Source organism: Belonocnema kinseyi, chromosome 4 (genome assembly GCF_010883055.1).
Source record: "Belonocnema kinseyi isolate 2016_QV_RU_SX_M_011 chromosome 4, B_treatae_v1, whole genome shotgun sequence".
Classification (NCBI taxonomy): Eukaryota; Metazoa; Arthropoda; class Insecta; order Hymenoptera; family Cynipidae; genus Belonocnema; species Belonocnema kinseyi.
The window spans coordinates 45,219,790-45,240,668 of NC_046660.1; the positions used below are offsets into that span (position 1 = coordinate 45,219,790).

The window sequence follows — 20,879 nt, forward strand, 5'->3', positions numbered from 1 at the left end:
TGTACGTAATTTTTACAAATTCACCAGAACTTTCTCTTGTACATTATATTTTAAGTTATAAATTTTATCATTTTTTTGAAAATTCAACAATTTCCTCAAAAAGACATCCCTTTTGGTCGAAAATTTATCTGTTTAGTTTAAAACTGGGCTTTTTGGGTTAAAAATTCAACTATTTTCGTAAAAAATTAATCTTTTATTTAAAAATCATAATTTGTTAATGATAAATGATATTTTTTGGATGCAAATTATGCTTCATGAAATTTGTCTTTTTGATTTGAAAGTTTATATTTTTCAGTATAAATATTGCTTCTTAGAAAAAATTCCACCGCTTTGTTGAAAATTGAACTGTTTCCTAGAAAATCTACTTTTTTAAAAATTCGTTTTGATTTAAAAATTCACCTATTTTAGTAGAATTTTCATGTTTGTTTTTCATGTTTTTAAATTTTTCATGTTTGGATGAAAATCCAACAATCTTGTTAGAAGAAAGTCAGGCTTTTTGGTTACAAATTCGACTATTTGAAAGAAATTACATCTTTCTTCAATAACAAAGCAACTATTTGGCTTAAAATTTAATAATTTTGCTGAAATGTCATACTTTTTGGTTAAAAATTCTGCTGTTTTGTTAAAAATGTAACTATTTCGTAGAATTAAAAATTAAAAATTCATCTGTTTCAAGCGAGCTTTTATCTTCCTTGGATATAAAATCAACTATTTGGTTAAAAATAAAACTATTTTGTTAAATGTCATACTTTTTGGTTGAAAATTCTACTGTTTTGTCGAAAATTTAACTATTTTGTAGAAAATTTACATTTTGTTTAAAATTTATATTTTGGTGTTGAAAAATGATCATAAATCTCTGTTGTATGAAATTTAACTTCAGACAAAATGGTGTCTTTTTATTAAAAATGCATCTGCTTTAATATACATTTCATCTTTCTTGGATAAAAATGCAACTATTTGCTAGAGAAACCAACTATTTTGTTAAAAATTCATACTTTTTGGTTCAAAAAGGTCCTTTTGGATATAAATTTTTTTTTTCGTAGAAACTTATTTTTTGTTAAAAAATTCATATTTTGATCTTGAAAAATCAACTGGAATATTTTGTGATGAAAATTCAACTACTTAAAAAATAAAAAAAAATAAAATTCCATAATTTTTTTAAAAAATTCATCTTTTTGGATTTCATCTTATTTCATCATAAAAATTTAACAATTTTGCAAACAAGTCATCCTTTTTGGTACAAAATTTTTCTTTTTCGATTGAAAAGTCTATTTTTTTCTGTTTAAAAATTCATATTTTGATCGTATCTGTGAAATTCCCACTGTTGTTTGGATAAATTAACCACTTAGGTAAAAGTAAACTACATTGTTAAAAAAAATTTGTTGACTGAAGGCTTATGTTTTAGGTTGAAAACTAATCTCTTTATTCGAAAAGCCTTTTATTTTCGTTCAAAATTAATTGTTTTAACTGAAAATGTAACTTTTGCATTTTCTTAAGATGGCTCTTTTTAGTTAAAAGATTTCTCTTTTTAATAAGAAAATAATTTTCTTGGTTTGAAGTTTAATTCTTGTTGGATAAAAATGGATCAGTTTTGATAAAAATTAACTTTTTGCTAAAAAGTTACATTATTTAGTGAAAATTAAATTTTTTAAGAGAAAATTCGTCTTTTGGTTTAAAGTGACTAGAATTAAGATAAAATTTTATTTATTTCTTGAGTGGGAAATCTATATTTGTTAAAAATTCATCTTTTTGGTTTTGAAATTCTTTTTTTTTGTATAAATGTTATCTTTTTTGAACTAAATATGAACTATGACACTTTTTTTTTCTTTGGAATTTATTCTTTCAGGTAGAAAATTAAACTATTATCTTCAAAATTTAATTATTTTGTTGAAAATAAAAGTATTTGGTTAAAAATCCATCTTTCATAGTAGAAATACATTTTTTGTGTAAAATTAATTAATAAATTCAACATTTTTTATTTTTATCTGAAATACTGTTTTATTCCTTTAAAAAAATTCTATTTTGAACATATTACATGACTAAAATGCTGGTATTTAAATCGTACACCTTGTCTAATTATAGTAACAATAACTAGCAAAACGTTTTTGCAACCCGAAAATTACTGCAATAAAGTATAAATTTTTTTATTTCCAACATTTAGTGAAGTCTAACTAACAACATTTATGAGAAGAAATCACATTCCCATTTTCCAATTTATCTATGCAAAATCTAAAAGCATTTTCACTTTTCAAAAAAAAAGAAACCTTTGCTTGGAACCCCTAGTAAAAATACTGATAATTTATAATTAAAAAAATGTGAAAATTACCTATTGAAAATCTGAATATGCAAAAAGGTAGGTCCTTTCCTTGTTCATTTAGCAGTCCTTCCGCAATCGATTTTGTTAAGACATACGTGTTTGGAATTTTCCCTAATAAACTGTACAAAATTTGTTCTTAAACAGTTTGCATATGGTAAAATATAATTTTATTGATATACCTTTTCGTGAAATTGGCCTCTTCTTTTCTTGAAAAATTTCTCTGTTCTATAATTTTAACAATATCGTTAATTTGCTCATATGTCAAAGGCACTGGATAAATTTGCTCTCCAATATAATGATTTCCGCATTGACTAAATGCTGTAGATAAGTAAACAGCAGCCTGCAGTTTAAAATTTGTTTAAATACTTTATTTTTAAATAATTTAGTAATGTGAATAATTTTTTCATTCTTACCTTCAAATTTTTGCATTCTCTGCATATTTTAATAATTGTCATGACACTATTAACATTAATAGCCACAGAGACTCTCAGTGGATCATCAAATTTGATAGTAGCCGCTGCATGAAATACGATAGAGACCTAAAATTATTATGTTACTAAAAAAATGGTAAAATTAATTTTTCGTGAATTTCATAAATATTTTTTTAGAAGGAACCTCTTTTGTCAGTAGAGTATAGTCGGCAGGTGAGAGTCCCAAATCAGGATCTCCTACATCTCCATTTATTGGTAAGATTTTTTTTGAAAAATTTGGATTAATCTTTCTCAAAGGTTCAAATATCTGTTAAATATACGATATTTTATTTAGAATTTAAAAAATGTGGAAAATATATTTGAATATCTTACAGCCGATTCAACCATCTCATTCAGTCTTTCTTGAGCAGTCTTGCCTCTTTTCTGTCTTATTAATAAATATATGGTCCCTATTTCTGGACATCCTCGTAACAATTTTTCCACGAGGATTTTTCCTATATATCCTGTGCCACCTAAAAAGTATCAAAATTCCTAATTTCAATCATTTCTTATATTAAAATTTTTAGCTTCTTTTGGAAAGCTCTAATGAGAGAGTTTAACTCAGAAATTTAAAACTTTAAAATTGAATCACATCGAAACATTTTTATATGCTTATAATTCACGATAAAAGTTATTAGAGTTATGTGAAATTTACATTTATTGTTTAATTAAAAAATACAGGTTAAGTTTGTTAGCTGATTCTGCATCGGAAACATTTATGGATTTAGCAACGTAAAATGAAATTAGCAAAATAAAAAATACAACTTTCTCAATTCCCAATTACAATTTGAAATTATAGTTTTAAATGCGCAATTCTAAACCAGTTTAATTTTTGAGGCCTTGAAATTAAAGCTCTTTTGGATGATAAGCTTTAGTACGAAAATACTTCATTTTTAATTTATTAATTTTTTCAGGTTTCTAGTTTAGAATTTCAAAATGCTGTGGTTTTAAATTCAAATATAAAGAATGTCAGGACAACTTCATTATTTAATTTTTCAAAATTTTATATTTTAAACATAATAATTTTCAATTTTAAATATAATAATTTTATATTTATATACTATAAATTGTTTTCTTTAAGTTTTAAATGCACACATGTGTTTGGGTTTTAAATTCTTCAATATTGTAGAACATCAAATTAAAAAAAGTGATAATTGCACAATTTTCAGTTTAAAGTATTTGCAATTAAACAAAATTGAACTAAATGTCTCCAGAATAAATTATAAGCAGTGAAAAATTAACATAATAGTTTCTGAACTTCAAGTTTGAAGAACTGAAATTGTATAATAAAATTTGTATAACGTCTCAAAATCAACTTAAAAAAAAAGAACTTTGAATTGAAAAGCTTAAAATTGTTTAATTTTTGAATGAGATTCATATAGAGCAATCTTTTTTTATTTTTAAAGTAATATTTAAAAACTTTTCGGGTTTTAGTTTAGGCTTTAAAACATAAATAATTTAAAATAAAAAATGTTTGATCAGAAAATATCAAAATGAATAATAGTTACAAATAGAGTATTTATAACAAAACGATTTGACATTTTTTATGTTTTCTATTTAAAATTACTTTTTATTTTGTTCCTTTTTTATATTGCCATTTTAAATATTTATAATTGGAAATGTTTCCATTTTGATTGGTTTCCATTTCTATATTAAAATTGTTCAGTTTTTAGCTTAAAATTTAAATAATAATAATTTAAAATTAAAAAAATATTTAATTGGAAAATGTCAAGAAAGAATAATAGTTCTGAATTAAGTGGTAACAACTAAAAGATTTGAAATTTAAGAACTAAACTTTTTGTTAAAATCGATGAATTTTCAAAAGTATTATTTACAGTTTAAAATTTTCATTTTTAAACTATTCAAATTTACTTGAAATTATTAAAATTTTAAAGGTTTCCCCGTTTGAAGTTACTTTTCTTTTTCAACTTTTCTTTAATAATTGCCATTCTAAAGGTTTATAATTGAAAATTTTTCGATTTTAGATGGTGAAAATTATGGTAAATTTATTTCTTGATTTTAAAGAAAATTGTCTGATCAATTTTAATGTTAAATTATAATCTTTCATGAAATAACGACTAAAAATTGTATAATTTTAAAAGCTATATATAACTAGCTTTTAATTTTATGATTTGTAGTTCAAGGTTTAAAAACATTAATCATTGATAATTAAAAAATATTTGATTGCAAAATGTAAAGAATGAGTAATAGGTCTAAATGAAAAGCTAAACATGAAACGATTTTGAATAAAAAATCGAAAAATTGTGTTTTAATCGTTGAATTAAAAAAAGTATTGTTAAAAAATTTGTTTAATTCAATTTTTTAAACTACATTAGATTAAAATGATTTAAACTTTACAAAGTTTAAAGTTCAGATTCGTTTAATTTTCGACGGTCTATTGTAGAAATTTTCTCATTTGTAATGTTTCCTATTTAAAATTACTTTTAATTTTGAACTTTTTTAATTATTTGCCGTTTTAACGTTTATAATTGTACATTTTTTTATTTTGAACGGTGAAAATGAGGGTGAATTTATTTTTTAATTTTAGAAAAATTGTTCTAATCAATTTTAATGTCGAATTATAATATGTAATGCAATAAAAATTTTAATCATAAAGATTCATAAACTATATATAACAACTAAAAATTAAAATTATTTCTTGCAAAGAAAAGATCCTACTCCTTCTTTACTCCATTGGGAATCGAAACACAAAACTTCTGATTCATTAAAAATAATTATACATAACAATTAAAAATTTTATGTGTGTTAATTCAAGATTTAAATAAATTAATCATTTAAAATTAAACAATCTTTAATTAGAAAATTTCAAGAACCAATAATTAGGATTCTAAATTAGGCCTTACTTTTAATTTGGAACTTGAAAAAAAATTTCCATTTAAAAGTTTATGCTGGTAAATATTTCCATTTTAAACGGCGAAAATGAGAGTTAATTTATTTCTTAATTTAAACAAATTTCCGATTAATTTTTATATTAAATAACAATTTTGTATGCAACAACAAATGAAAATTTTAGAATTTCAAAAGCTTTAATTTTGAAATCTTCAATTTCTCATCAAGTGAAAATTATTTAAATTTAAACGTTAAGAATTTCTGATTACTTAATTTTGAATGCTTTTGAATAAAAATAATAAATTTTTATTCCTGTAAATTTTAAATGATCTAATTTTCATCATTCTGAATATTTTTCTTTTCCAAAATTTGACATAATATAATATAATTTGAATTGAAGTATTTTCAATTAAAAGTCATTCGATATATTTAAAAGAAATTTAAAAACTTTCAATTCGAAATTATTAATTATTATTAATCATTGTCTGAAAAAGGTTTTAAAAAATAATGTTCAAAAATTTATTTATTAAAATTTCAAAATTGCTTTAAATTTTTTTTTAGGATTACACTTCCACTTTTTCAGAAAAAATATCCCTGAGTTGTCAAGCTTAACATATTTTGTTTCCAAATTAATCGGCGTAGGACGCCTTAGTTAAAAAATGTCCTTTTCTCCCAAAAAATGAGTTTTAGTGTTGGGATTTGCAGGACTATATAGATGACGATAAAAGAAATTCTTAATTTTTTATGTAAATTTTTATGATTGCAAAAATCCTCGGCCTTTTTGGCAATTTGTAAAAAAATATTTGAATGAGACACTTAGAAATTTTATTGGTCCTGATGGGTTATCCAGCTCTCGATTAGGGCCCGACTATACTGACACCATTTTTTTAGATTTCATTTTTCTTTTTTAATGCTTTAAAATATCCTGCCTCTTTTTGAAAATGTACAAAAAATATTTCAATAAGAGATTTAGAAAAATATTTGGCGGTCCGAGTCGATTTTTAAAATTATATTTCACAACTTGTTTCACAAACAAAAATGAACTCAATATTAAAATTATATTTTAATGTCACATACCAGTAATAAATAAATTTTGTCCTGCGTAGAAATTTCGAATTTCTGACATGATGCTAGCAAATTATATAACTAATATTTTAAACTCGAGTTGTAGCCTTGTTTATCGTAGACTTGAAAAAAATCTTTGAGTCGACTGACGTTCTGCTAGATGTTATTCGTCTACGATGCTAGAAATTAAACTGACTTGAAACGATTGCCTGCCTTATAGTTCATAATTTAATCATGCAATTATTTTTTAATGATTATTTTGAATTTTTAAGACAATGGCATTCTACGCACGCCTATGAATATGCAAGTACGTTCGTCGTCTAAATGACATCACTAAAAGAGCTCTAGGTTATTCTAAGGTGCCCAAATTAAATTAATTGGAAAATTAAAAGTTTCTATTTGCATTGACGTGAATTTAGTTGGAAAGTAGTTAAAAAACATTCGGATCAAAACATGTTTACATTAAATGTATCGAGCTCTTCCGCCGGAAGTGTTCGGTACGACCAGCGCGAGTAGTATTCAAAATCATTCTTGATTTTAGAAAATGATTACTCATTCAGAAATTAAGCTGGAAACTTTTATAAAAAATCGTTAAAAAGCTTAGTCAATCCTGCATCGAGGGACGTCTCTCTTGGATATTTTGAATCATATTTTTAAAACACGTAAATATTTAAAAAGTTTTATTGGCTTAAATTGAAGATAATGTTTTAAAAATGATGCTTCGCAAATTTCACTTTTTTCATTTATTTTTGTTTATTTTTATTGTTTTTTTTATGGTGACATCTTAGACTTGAACAGTTTTAGTCGTATCCCAATTTATTTATTCACTTTTTTTAATTTTAACTTTTTACTTATCTAAACTTTTTATTCACACTTTATTTTTAATTAAATAATGCAGTTTGTAAATTTCTGAATTTTTATGTTTAAAATTCTACGTCTAAGCGTGCAAGAAACGAAATAACCTGGTGTGAAAAAATGTGTCAAATAAAAAAATTTAATCTTTGTTTCGTCTTTCGTTTTGGTAGAAAATTAAATTTTTTTTTAAATTCGAAACTCTACTTTTCTGGATGAGAATTTAAGTAAATTGGTTTAAAAAGGTTTGTATATTAATTATTATGTTTGACAATTGATTGAAATTCAATCTTTTTTTTGTTTTAAATTATACCCTTTGTTTAAAATTTTATCTTCGCAGGTTGAAAATTCTACAATTTGTTTAGAAATTTTACTATTTTGTTGAATCTTCGTCTCCTTTGCTTGAAACTTCAACAGTTTTTCAACAATTTCAACAATTCAACTGTTTTATAGAAAATTAATGTGTTCTGCTGAAAATTCCTGTTTTTCGGTTGATGTTTTACATTTTTTTGTTAAAAATTCTCCTTCTTTAATTTAATTCAACTGTTTAAAAATTCGTTTTTGTTATTATTGAAACTTAGTTTTCAAACTGAAAATTTTAAGATCTCATTTTTGTTTGGAAATTGATCTCTTTTAGTTTAAAATTTAACGATTTTATAGAAAATTAAACTAATTTGTTGGAAATAAACTTTTTTTTAATATTTGTCCTTTTTTTGTTTGATCATTATTCTTTTTATCTAGAGGTTTAAGTATTTTATTATTTTAAATGTATCCTTGACAAGATGAAAAATCAACTTTTTGGTAGAAAATCCATGGAGTTTATTTAAAATTATTATTTGTTTATTAGAGGATTTAGATTTTTGGTTGAATTCAATAGGTTGAAAATTCGTCTTTTTGTTGTTGTTGAAACCTAGTTTTTTATACTGAAAATTTAAAGATTTCATTTTTGTTTAAAAATTGATCTATTTTAGTTAAGAATTCAACTATTTGATAGAAAATTAAACTATTTCGTTTGATTCAACAATTTGGTAGAAAACCCATGTATTTTGTAAAACTTAGTCAGTTTGTGGTTCAGTGCTCAGATTTTTTTAGATGAGCACAACTGGTAGAAAATTCGCTCTTTTAATTGTTAAAACTTAGTTTTTTTTAAACTGAGAATTTAATTATTTAGTTTGAAATAAAATTGTTGTTTGAAAATATGTTCAAAAAAAATTTTTTAACTAAAGATTTAAATAGTTCATTTTGGTTTAAAATGTATCGTTCAAGATATTAAGAATCAACTATTTGATAGAAAATACATGTATTCTGTGAAAAATTAGTTTTTTCTTTTTGGTTGAGGATTAAAATTTTGGTTTAAGGTCTCCTTTTTTAGTTAAATTTAACTGTCTAAAAATTTATTTTTTTGGATCTGCAAACTTAATTTTTTAAACTGAAAACTGAACGATTTCATTTTCTTTTTTGAAAATTAAACTATTTTAATTGAGAAATGAACTATTTAGTTGAAAATTTATCTTCCTAGATCTAAAATTAAGCTTATTGTTAAAAATTCTTTTTTCTTCAATTTAGAGTCGACCCTATTCTTAAATATAGGGCTTTTTACTTTGATTTTGTTTAAATTTTATTAATAATTTGTCCACTTGAGTAGCAAAATATGTTTGTTAGATTCATCTTTTTGGGGATAAAGTTGCACTGTTCTATTAAAACTTCGTCCTTTTGAAAAAATTAACTTTTTTGTTGAAAATTATACTATTTTATTTGAATGCTGAATTAATTTCTCAAAAATTTATTTTTTCAGTTAAAGATTCATCATTTCTAATAAAAATTGATCTTTAGTTGAAAATTTAACTGTTTTGTTGAAGATTCCTTTCATTTATGTGTTAGACTTAATTTCATTTACTAAAAACGTAACTTTCATTGTTAATTAAATATTGGTATTTCAAATCAATTTTTTCTGGTTGAAAGTCCGCGTATTTTGTAGAAAATTCGTCTTTTTCAACTTAATATCTTATTTAATTGAAATATTAAATATTACACATTTTATTGAGAGTTCATTTTCTTCGTTAAAAAATCAAGTAGTTGGTTTGGAGTTGAACTTTGTAAAAAATTAATTTTTTTGTGTAAAGATTCATCATTTTTATTGAAAATTCAACTGTTTTGTAAACATTTTGTGTTGCTGAAATCAGTTTTTTAAGATCAAAATTTAAGGACAGCATTTCCGTTAAAAGTTGATCTATTTTGGTTAAAATTCCACTATTTGTTTAAAAAATTGAAGTACTTGGTTCGAAATTAATGTATTCTGTTGAAAACTTAATTATTTCTTTGAATTTTTTGTTGCTGTTTAGAATTAACTACATCTACAGAAAATGTAAGTTTTTTATTTTTGGTTGAAAATTTATATTTTAAATTGAAAATTGATCTTTTATGTTTGAAAATCCACGAATTTGGTTGAAAATTCATTTTTCTCGAAGTGAAATTTGTTTGTTGAAATCTTAGTTAATGCATGGTTTTTTAATTATTTTTTTTTTGAAAAATCAACTACTTGGCTTAAAGTTAAACTACTTTGTATGAGATTTATTATTGTTATTATTATTTTAAGATTTATCATTTAAACAGAAAATTGAATTATTTAGTTTTAAGTAAAATTTGTTGCCGAAAATTCAACAGTCTTGTAAAAAATTCGTCTTTTTTGGCTTGAAAATTGACCAAATTAGTGGAAAATAAACTTATTTGGCTGAAAATTAATTTTTTAAATGAATATTCGTTTTTTTTATTATTCTAAATATCTCGTTTTTTGTTTTAAATTTAACCTTTAAAAGATTAATATCCAATTATTTATTTTAAAAATTAATGGATTTTGTTAACAATTAATCTATTTGGGTGAAACATAAACCTTCTTAGTTAAAAATGCATAATTTTGGTTCATGATTCAACTATTCTGTTGAAAATTCGCATTCTTAAGCTGAATTCAACTGGTTAAAAATTCGTGCTTTATGTTGAAAATTATTTTTTAAAACTAATAATTTATTTATTTCCGTTATGGGTGAAAGTTAACCTATTATATTGGATAATTCAAATATTCCGTTGGAAATTCATCTTTATTGCTTAAAAAATATTTTTCTTGTGTGACAATTATTGTTTTTGTAGAAAACTCTTTTTTTGTGTTTGAAAGTCAATAGTGTTCTAAAACCTACGACTTTTTATCCTAAATTTGTTCATATTTTGCTGAAAATGTATCTATTTGGTTATAAAATTAATTACCCAGTGGGCACAAAATTTGGCGACGTCTTTAAGACATCGTTGCGATACCTTTACGACAACTTTGCGACATCCTATGTCCATGTCGTTTCGGTGTCTTTGCGATATCGTAAACACATCGTCAGATCATACGACTTATTTACGATATCGTAAAGACACCTTAATGACAGAGACATAGGATGTCGTAAAGTTGTCGTAAACATGTCGTAACGATGTCGTAAAGACGTCGCCAAACTTTGTGCCCACTGGGTAGTCCTATTTGTTAAAAATTCATTTATTCAGCTTGTTACTAATTATTTTTTTCTTCTTTGGAAATTATTTTTTAAACTAAAAATTTAACTTTTCTATTTTTGGTTAAAAAACTTATCTTTTTAGGTTGAAAATTCAACTATTTGATAGAAAATTCATTTAATTTGTTGAAAATTCGTTGTGTAGTAGAAAATTATTCCTCTTAATTGAAAATTCAACTCTTTTGTTGAAGGTTAAATTATTTTTTAAAGATTTAACTATTTTATTAGAGTTATTTTTTGTTTGTTTGAAAATTTAAGTATTTTCTTTAAAATTTGCTCGTTCTGATTAAAAGATCATCTCTTTTGGATAAAAGTGAAGTTCATTTTCGAAAGTACAACTAATTGAGTCAATTAATGCGTTTCTACAGAAGCAATACACTAAATCTACTCAATAAATAAAGTTCTGGTATTTATTTAATGTATAAAAAATCAATGAATATGTGTATTAAAATTGTATTCTCTTGAGTCCTGAGGGAATGCAATATACTAGAAAGGGCCAGAGAGCCGGGTGATCTCGAAATTGCCTTTCCAGTTCGCACAACATTTGTAAACTTAGTTCACAACACGTCAGTTGTCACAAGTGGCACAATTAAGTGGTGACAAAATGCTTGTTAATACCGAGCTCAATTTAAAGTGCTTGTCCTGAATTTTATCATTTCCGCAATTCCAACCGTTTTCCTAATTTAAATATTATCAGTCTTCATATTATTTCCCCTGTTCCCCTTTTTTCCCATTTTATTAAAAAGATTTTATATTTTCCCCCTATTTTCCAGAAAAATCCCCTTTCTTGAAAAGATTTCATATTTTTTTCCTATTTTAAAAAATTTTCTTTTCTTTTTTTTGCGATTAAGATAGTTGTGGTGCCAAAAATTAGGTCAATGGAAAAAAATGTTTCTATGAGTTGAAGAATTGCAATATTATCAGTCATCTATCGTGAAAGAAAAACCATTATTTTTTTTCTGAAAATAGTTTAAAACTGATCGAAATTTTCAACTTATTTTTAACTTTTAAATAGAGCACGTCAAACATAAATTAATTTGACGAAAATAATTGTTGAATCGATTTATTATTATTTTTATTAACATTCTCCGAAAATAATGTTTGAAAGTTGCATTTTATTTCTAAAATTTTCTACTTTCTACCCACTTTCCAAGTGGAATGAGGTAATAATTAATTGAAGATAACAAACATAATTGATTAAACAATCTATTATTATTTGAAATACACTTGACTCTCGATATAAAAACTTGGTTGCATCAGGTTGCGTAATGCTTCCGAATCCAAAAGAAAGGATTCATTTGGATTTGCCTGTTTACGTTTGAATTCCTTCGATTTAGTATCAAGGCCAATGAAATTATGCCACAAACCATTCTTACATCAGTAATTGATCCCTAGTGGAAATTTATTTACAGGAATGTACCACGCTTCCACATCTACGATTTTTTAATGAAATGTGTACTTTTTTTGTGAAAAAATGTACAAAATTAAAAGAAAAATACAATTGAGTGCAAATAACTAAATGTTTCTTATATTTTCTTAAAGAAATGTTAAAAACATTAACAATAGAGTAGAAATTTCTGAAATTTAAAAATTAATATAACTTTTTATTAATATGTCTTTTTACTTTGTTGCAAAAATTTACATGGTATTAAAAGAAAACGACAGGTTTTTACATTTTTTCAATTTGGTTCTTTAAAATCATAAGAACACCTTCAGATTTACGTAAAACATTGTAGAAAATTACAAATCTAGATTCAAAAATAATTTAAAACTGGAAAAGATTTGAAGACGTTTTAAACAAAATTTATATTTTTAAAGATTTGGAATTGAAAATTTGGAAAAATTAGAAATATTTTGAATGGTTTCAAAAGAATACTATTGAAATTGCCAGGAACACTGAAAATTATTTTTTTGCAAAATTAATTTTAAAAGAATATTTAAAAAGATTTTGAAAATTCTCAAAAAAGAAACTCGAAGATTTTAAGGCAATTATTTTAATCTTGCAGAATTTTCGGAAATTCTATGAAAAAATTCGAGTTTTAAGATAATAACAACATTTTTATTAGATTCCTGGAAAATTTTAAAATGATTTTTTAAATTAAATTTTTAGGAGAATATTCAAAAAGATTTTTTAAGCAAATTTGATGCATTAGTTAATTAATGTTCCTAGCTTCACTGAGAGCGAGTTATCAATGAATTAAATTCAATAAACATAATTCTTTAAACAAATTATTATTGTTTCTTATCATATTATTCTATAGTAATGCTCGTTAGAAAATATAATTGTTTAAACAATACATTATTTATTCTAAATATCTTTTCTTAAAAGTTCGCTATAAAGTTGTGTTTTTTCTAAAACTTTAAACTCTGCTTTGCCTTTTAAATTATGAACAAATAATGAGTAAACAATAGAGAACATTAATTTAAAATTAATTTTGTCTTTTTTAGAGAGTATTTTTCTGAAATAAAACAGATATTTGAAATCTGCTTCAAATTTTCTATATGGATCATATTAACTGTAAATTTTCCGTGAAGTTTTTGATGAGAGCTTTTTTTCAAATAATTAATAATATTGATTATATGTTCTTAACTAAACAGTAAAAGAAAAGCGTAAAATTTCAGAATAAACCGAAATTATGAATGAGTAATACAGGAGAGTATAGTTATAAATAATAATATTAATAATAATAATAAATAGCAATTGAGAACAAATATTAACTTGTTTATTCAATTATGTTTGTTGAATTGCAATTCTGTTTATCAACATGCAATAATTATTATCTCACTAAATAAAAATTTGACAATAAGTAGAAAGTTAAAAAAAAATTTCCAGTATTACCATAGAAGAATCTAGATAAATAGAATTACTAGTTGAAAAAATTAGGTTTGTTATAAGTTTTTAATTATTACCATACTCTTAAGTGAAAAGTAAATTATTTATATTAAATTTAATTGATTATTGCCTCAATTGTACTCAAAAATTGAAAATAGCTTGAAAAATTAAAAAAAAACACGACTTTCTAAATCTATTTTAATAGAAAATGGCTAAATACAATAATGAATAGTTTAAACAATTCATTTAAAAATCCATCTATCATCCAAAAGTAATATTTAACGTATTAGAATTAATTTGTATTTTGATAACTGCAAAAAATGATAATTAGCCACAGAAGTTTGCAAAACCCAATTTTTCACAAATGGATTTTTTTGGGACCCTATAAAACAGACTTGTAGGTGTGATATTTAAAAAATAATTATTCATTCGTATTCCACAGATAATTTTGGTAAAATATGTTGAGCAAATTTGTTTATATCCGCAACAAAAAAATGTGCTCTTTCGTTGAAGAAAATTATATTTAGAGGTTGCGTATCTCCCATGAATTTTAATAGGTATTTCCCATAAAAAATACATTTTTGTAAATTTCATTTAGAATCAACTTTTTTCGGTTTGAAAAAGCAAATTATTTTAATACATAAAATTTTACTTTTTACTAATAGGTGGATGCTTTAGAAAAATTGTTTAAACAGATTTCTTATTGTTTTTCCAACTTTTTTCTTAGAACAGAGCTAGATAGTTGAGATTTTTTCCTAATTTTAAAACTTTTTTTTAGCTTTTAATTGAGATCGAGACAAAAATTATTTTTATTCCAAATAAGTATTTAAACAATTTATTATTGCTTATAATAATATTCTCTTAGAACAATGTTAGAAAATTGTAATATTAAAAATTTTCCACTTTTGGTCCACTTTTCAGATAAAGTGGGGTAATAATTATTTAAAGTTACGAAACTTAATTGTTTAAACAATTTTTTGTCATTAGGCATTAAATGAAGAAAATTTTGGTACGGATACAGATGATACAATATTTTCTTTATCCTAGTTCATTTCCAGTTGTGCAGTTTGTGAATTTATATTAGCAAGTCGAACGTGATTGATTTGACATTGCAAACAATGTTACGTAAAGTCACTTGAAATTCTGAGGTATATTCATACTTGACCATCAGACGCAAGTCGATGAGTCAAGGTAATTTTTTCAATGCAATGCATGAGTCATGTACACATAAGCTTTCGTAAAACTGTAACAAATACGATTTACATATACACTACGTTTGCTAATTATCTAAACAGCAAGCACGAGCGGTATTACAAATCATATCTGACATTAAAATGTGATTACTCGTCAAAAAAAGAAGCAAGAAACTTAAAAAAAAAACTTTTCATAGGTTATGAATAGAACGTGAGCGAGAAGTTTTTAAAACAAATTTAAGATTTTTTTCTCGAATTTGAGTCATGACATGACCTAGGAAAGTTATTGCAAAAATCTGAGATTAATATGACACAGTCTGTTTTAATTTAATTCAATTATCTAAAAAAAAAAACGCCCGAAAAAATCATCTGACAGGTGATTGAAAGATTGTGGACAACACTTCATGTTGCTTTGAATGACAAAAAACAGTTTTTAAGTGATAATTTCCCCCTAGATTCTCATAATCAAAGAGCGGACGAGCGTGGTCTAAAGTTTCGCAGGGAGCGTGGTCTAAAGTTGCGCAGGGAGCGTTGCCTCGGCTCCCTCGTTGGGGAGAGCCGTCGAATGTGAGGAAGTGGTGGGAGAGCCGCGCGAACATTTGAATGTCTGTGGCTGTGACGAGCAGACAGCAATGAGTAAAATAAAAAGAAAATAGAGCGACAAATTATACGTTGTCATCAACGCAAATACAGGGTTGGCCGCTGGACCTGGAAATCGGGAAATGACAGTACACTTATTTTTCGACCGGGAATTTTGAAAATTTTTAGAAAGTAAATCTATCCAGCTTTGATTTTAAACGTGTTTTAAATAATTCGCTAAATTTTTATGTTTTTCAATTATGATACAATTCAGTTTAGAATACGTAATTCCAAAATATTTCACTAAAAAAATATTATATTTTAATTTTTAATCGTACATTTAATTTATAGAATTTTAAAATGCAGTTTTAAAAACTTGAAAAATTAACAATTATAAATGTTTGAAATAGATGGTTTAGGATTAAAAAAAATATTAATAGTCTACAAAATTTGAATATAAATTAATTAATAATTTTTTAATTAAACAGTACTTTAAGTATTAAAAAGTAAATAATAATTGATTTTACAAGACGATTCGGAATCAGTTGATAATTTTAGTATTTCCAGATTTAAACTTTACAAATTAAACTGTATGAATTTGAAAGTCTTATTAGTTAGACAAATGTAATCACCCGATTGAAACTTTATAAACTATTTTTAATTTTAAAATAACTTAAAAATAATATATTTGTAATTAAAGGCTTTAATTAAATTTCAAATATTGTTTCAGTTTAAAATATTTCATTTTCAAAACAATAAATTAAAAATTTTTTAATTAAGAAAAATATCAAACATTTAATGTTCAGAAATATCTGACTCTTCATTTAAAATCCGTTATTGCAAATAAAAAACACAAAATTAAACAAAAACCAAACTTTAAAAGTTACTATTTTAATTACTCTATTTAAAAAAATTTAATTTGTTACTCAAATTGTTGAATTGTTATGTATCAATAACCATTTAACGTCTAATATTCTTAAAAAAAATTCGAGTAAATTTAAGAAATATTTAGAAGATTTGACAAAATTCAAACTTAATTAAATTTCTGAAATGATTTCAAATAATTTTGAAGATTTTTAAGAATAATTGTGAAGGGCTTTAAAAGAATAAAACACATTTTCTTCAGATTCGTAGGAAAATTGAAAATGATTTTTTAATTTGAAAAACTAATTCAAGAGAATGTTTAAAAAGATTTAGAAAGATTTACGAAACTAGGAAAAATGAATGTAGACAATTTTAAGCAATTTTTTTTTTAATTTGGCATAATTTTTTTTAAATGATTAAGGAAAGATAAGAATCATTTTAAAGAAATTTAGAAGTTCTTAAAAAGTTTCAAAAATAATTTAAAATTTGAAAAATGAAAAACAACATTCAGGTTTTTCAAGATTTTGAAATAAAAGTTTTAAGTGTTTTAAGGATTTTTAAAGTATTTGAAATAAAAATAATTTAACATTTAATTTAAGAAGTGTTCAGTTTATAAAAAAATCTAATTGTTCAATTTCTAATGTTTCTAGCTTAAAAGCTCATAAAATAGTATAATTTTGAAAAATTTTAAGTTCATTGACTGACCTTTTAATTTAGAGCATTGAAAATAATAACGTGGATTTATATTTTTGGGTCTGAAAAAATGTATAAAATTTCCGGTCAATAAATAAATTAAATAATTAAAACTGAAACAATATTTGATATTGATTTAAAGCCTTTAATTACGAATATATTATTTTCAAGTTATTTTAATATTAAAAATAATTTATAAACTTTTAATCTGCTGCTTACATATGTCTAGCTAATAAGACTTTCAAATTTAAACAGTTTAATTCTGAAAATTCGAAAATTATGAACTGATTACGAATCTTCTTGTAAAATCAATTATGATTTACGTTCTAATACTCAAAGTACAGTTCGATTTAAAAATGATTAATTAATTTATATTCACATTTGATCGACCAAAAATGTTTTTTTATCCCAAACCATCGATTTCAACAATTTCTAATTTTGAATTTGTTAAGTTGTTAAAACTGCATTTTAAAATTCTTTCATAAAAATGTACGCTTAAAAAAAAAGATTTTTGAATTGCGCATACTAAACTGAATGATATCATAATCAAAAAATATAACAATTAGGCTGATTATTTTAAACACAGTTCAAATTGAAATTGGACAGATTTATTTTCTAAAAATTGGTAAAATTCCCGGTTAAAAAATAAATGTACTGTCATTTCCCGATTTCCAGGTCCTGCGGCCACCCTGTATTTGCATTGATGACAACGTATAATTTGTCGCTCTATTTCCTTTTCGTTCTACTAATTGCCGTCTGCTCATCACAGCCACATACATTCAAATGTTCGCGCGGCTTTCCCACTACTTCCCACCATGCGACGGTTCTCCGCAACGAGGGAACCGAGGCTACGCTCGGTGCGCCGCTTCAGACTACGCTCCGTGCGCAACTTCAGATTACACTCGTCTGCTCACTGGTTATAAATAATAATGATAATTTTTTTAATCAATTCGTTTTGTTAAATTGCATTAATTATTACCTTACTCTAAGTGAAAAGTAGTCACAAATTGTAAAATGTTGGAAAATGTTTGAAACAAAATTATTTTTATTAACTCGAAATAATTATTGATTAATCTTATGCTTTTTTTAAACAAAAACATTATCCGGGAATTCGCTACCAAAAAAATCTTTTTTTTTCAATGCCAACTGCATGACAAATTCGGCAAAGTTTTAAATTAGTTGATAATTTCATGATTTTTTAAAACAAATTTAATAAACAAATGCATAGATAAGGCATCTGTCGAAAGAAAAGTGCGTTTTTTCGATAATAATTTTGTAATGAGGAAGTTCATAAGGATTACAGCAACCTTTATGATTAGTTTATAAATTTTATGATTTTTTAACCGCTTTTACTAAACCGATACATTATTGGGGCATCTGTCGACGGATAAATTCTTTTCTTCTCGGTGTCAGTTTTTTTAAATTTAGGAACCTCATGATAATTTTAGAAAAGTTCATAATGAGTTGATAAATTTCATTTATTTTTTTAAACACATTTAATTAACAAATGCATTATCCTGAAGCTGCAGCTTTATTAAAAGAATGAAAGCAATGAGAACCTTAAACTAAAAGGACTGAGTATGAGAGTTAATAAAATTATCATCAAGTTCCCAATTAAAAAGACTCAAATAAAAAAATAAACAGTCTCTCCGTCGACCCGAATAATGCATTTGTTTGTTAAATTTCTTTAAAAAATCATAAAATGTATCAACTAATCATGAATTTGGCCGAATTCATTATGGAGATACCAATTAAAAAGCCTAAAATAAAAAAAAGAGAATTTTGCCGTCGACAGATGTCCCAATAATGCGTTTTTTAATTAAAATTGTTTTAAAAATCATAAAATTGATTAATAAATTATTAATTTTTGCTGGAATGATCATGACGTTCCTAATTAAAAAGGCTGTCTTTAAAAATAACGATTTTTTTATTTGAGAAATGCCTTATCTATGCATTTGTTAATTAAATTTGGTTTAAAAAATCATAAAATTTATCAACTAGTTATGCATGTTGCTGAAATTGGCATGAAGTTCCCCAGTGAAAAGAGTGGCATTGAAAGAAACGAATTTGTCTTTCAACAAATGCCAGAATAATGCATTTTTTAAATTAAATTTGTTTAAAAGATCATAAGATTAATAAACGAATTTTGAATTTTGCTGCAAATATCATAAAGTTCCGAATTTAAACAAATGTACATAGAAAAAAACGAATTTTTCTGTCGGAAAATAGCTCATTAATGAATTTGTTTATTAAATTTGTTTATAATATCAACAGGAATAATCTCAAGATAAAAACTTTTCATCATAATATTGTGTTTATTTAAATTTCTTTCAATGTAACTTTAAAAACGTAAAATTGTGGAAAATCGTAAAGAACGTTTCTTATAAACAGCCTAATTCAAAAATCAGATTTAACCCTCTCTTGAAAAACTTAGAGTTTTTTTGAACGATCAAACGAACTTACCTGTAAGTGAAGTTCGATCCTAATTATATTCCATCTAGTTCGAAGATATTATTACTATGTAGTACGGATTCTTGCCGCGTGATGTCACAACCTTTCAGCTAAAACGGAAAAAACCTTGTGTGTGCATGCGCGCGCATCCCCGACCTCCGCCGTGTCACTGCTACTTCATATCTTCAGAGTTGTTGTATAATTTTTATAAGGTAGGGGATGGGAGGATTTTAAAATATAAATGGATAATTCAAGGGTGGGAACTAATATCTTCGAACTAGATGGAATATAATTAGGATCGAACTTCTCTTACAGATAAGTTCGTTTGATCGTTCAATTATATTCCATCTAGTTCTCGATATTATTAATATGTAGTAGTTCAGAGGCTAATAAATTATACAACTAAAAAGAAAAATTAATATAATTATAAATTAACGAAACTTCTTGTTATAATTTATATGTTCACTGCATAAAATCAAAGAGTTTTTGGTTCTCTTTTACTTTTTTCTTTTTTTTTTCATTTTATTAGATACATTAATTAGAGAATACATTATACTTAATGAGGAACAAACATATAAACTGAAATGATAAAGTAGATACATATCATCGTTTAGTTTTTATTAGAACCAAGTACGCCAAAGCGAAATCTTGTGGGCTTGACTCCAAAACAGGTATATCATAAAATTTCGCAAAAGATTGCAAATTAGCTGTCCAGCCTGCCGTACATCTAATCGTGTCTATGTCGATTCCTAGCGATTTAGCTTTCGACGTCGCTGCACCTCTTGTGGAGTGTGCGCCAAAAATACTAAGGTCAATGCCAGTGTCAGCTAGGACAGTCTTCGCCCATCTACTAATAGTTTGGGCACATACATCTTTGTGAGGTTTTCTAGTTGCTATAAACAATTTATCAGAATCCACTCTAAGCAGCTTAGATCTTTCTATATAACTTAAAACTGTCGTTGCCACGCAAATCTTTGGGTTTTGAGTAAAGAATGGAAGTGAAAGTAATGGTTGATATCTTCCTGGGGCTGATGTTTTAATTACATCAGGAATACGAATCATTAGGCCTCGAGGCAAGGTCAAGATGCTTTCTATTTTAATGTTAGCAATTGTCTGAGCTCTATGGCTTGTACACAGAAGAATAAGCATGACCGCCTTATAAGTAAG

The 20,879-nt window shown here is 24.9% G+C and overlaps 2 protein-coding genes across 2 annotated transcripts in view; one reads left to right on the top strand and one right to left on the bottom strand.

Annotated features, from left to right (window-relative positions):
- LOC117171848 (putative fatty acyl-CoA reductase CG5065) overlaps nt 1–6,894 on the bottom strand; it is a 22,135-nt gene extending 15,241 nt beyond the window's left edge. Inside the window, exons 1-6 of the mRNA XM_033359483.1 lie at nt 6,715–6,894; nt 3,121–3,260; nt 2,933–3,055; nt 2,731–2,856; nt 2,497–2,657; nt 2,327–2,436 (exon numbers count right to left, since the gene is read on the bottom strand). Coding sequence (XP_033215374.1) covers nt 2,327–2,436; nt 2,497–2,657; nt 2,731–2,856; nt 2,933–3,055; nt 3,121–3,260; nt 6,715–6,763 — 709 coding nt within the window. The 5' untranslated portion in view covers nt 6,764–6,894. The remainder of the gene's footprint in view (nt 1–2,326; nt 2,437–2,496; nt 2,658–2,730; nt 2,857–2,932; nt 3,056–3,120; nt 3,261–6,714) is intronic.
- LOC117171849 (metabotropic glutamate receptor 8-like) overlaps nt 1–20,879 on the top strand; it is a 697,914-nt gene that overhangs the window by 26,175 nt on the left and 650,860 nt on the right. The gene's annotated exons all lie outside the window — the stretch shown is intronic.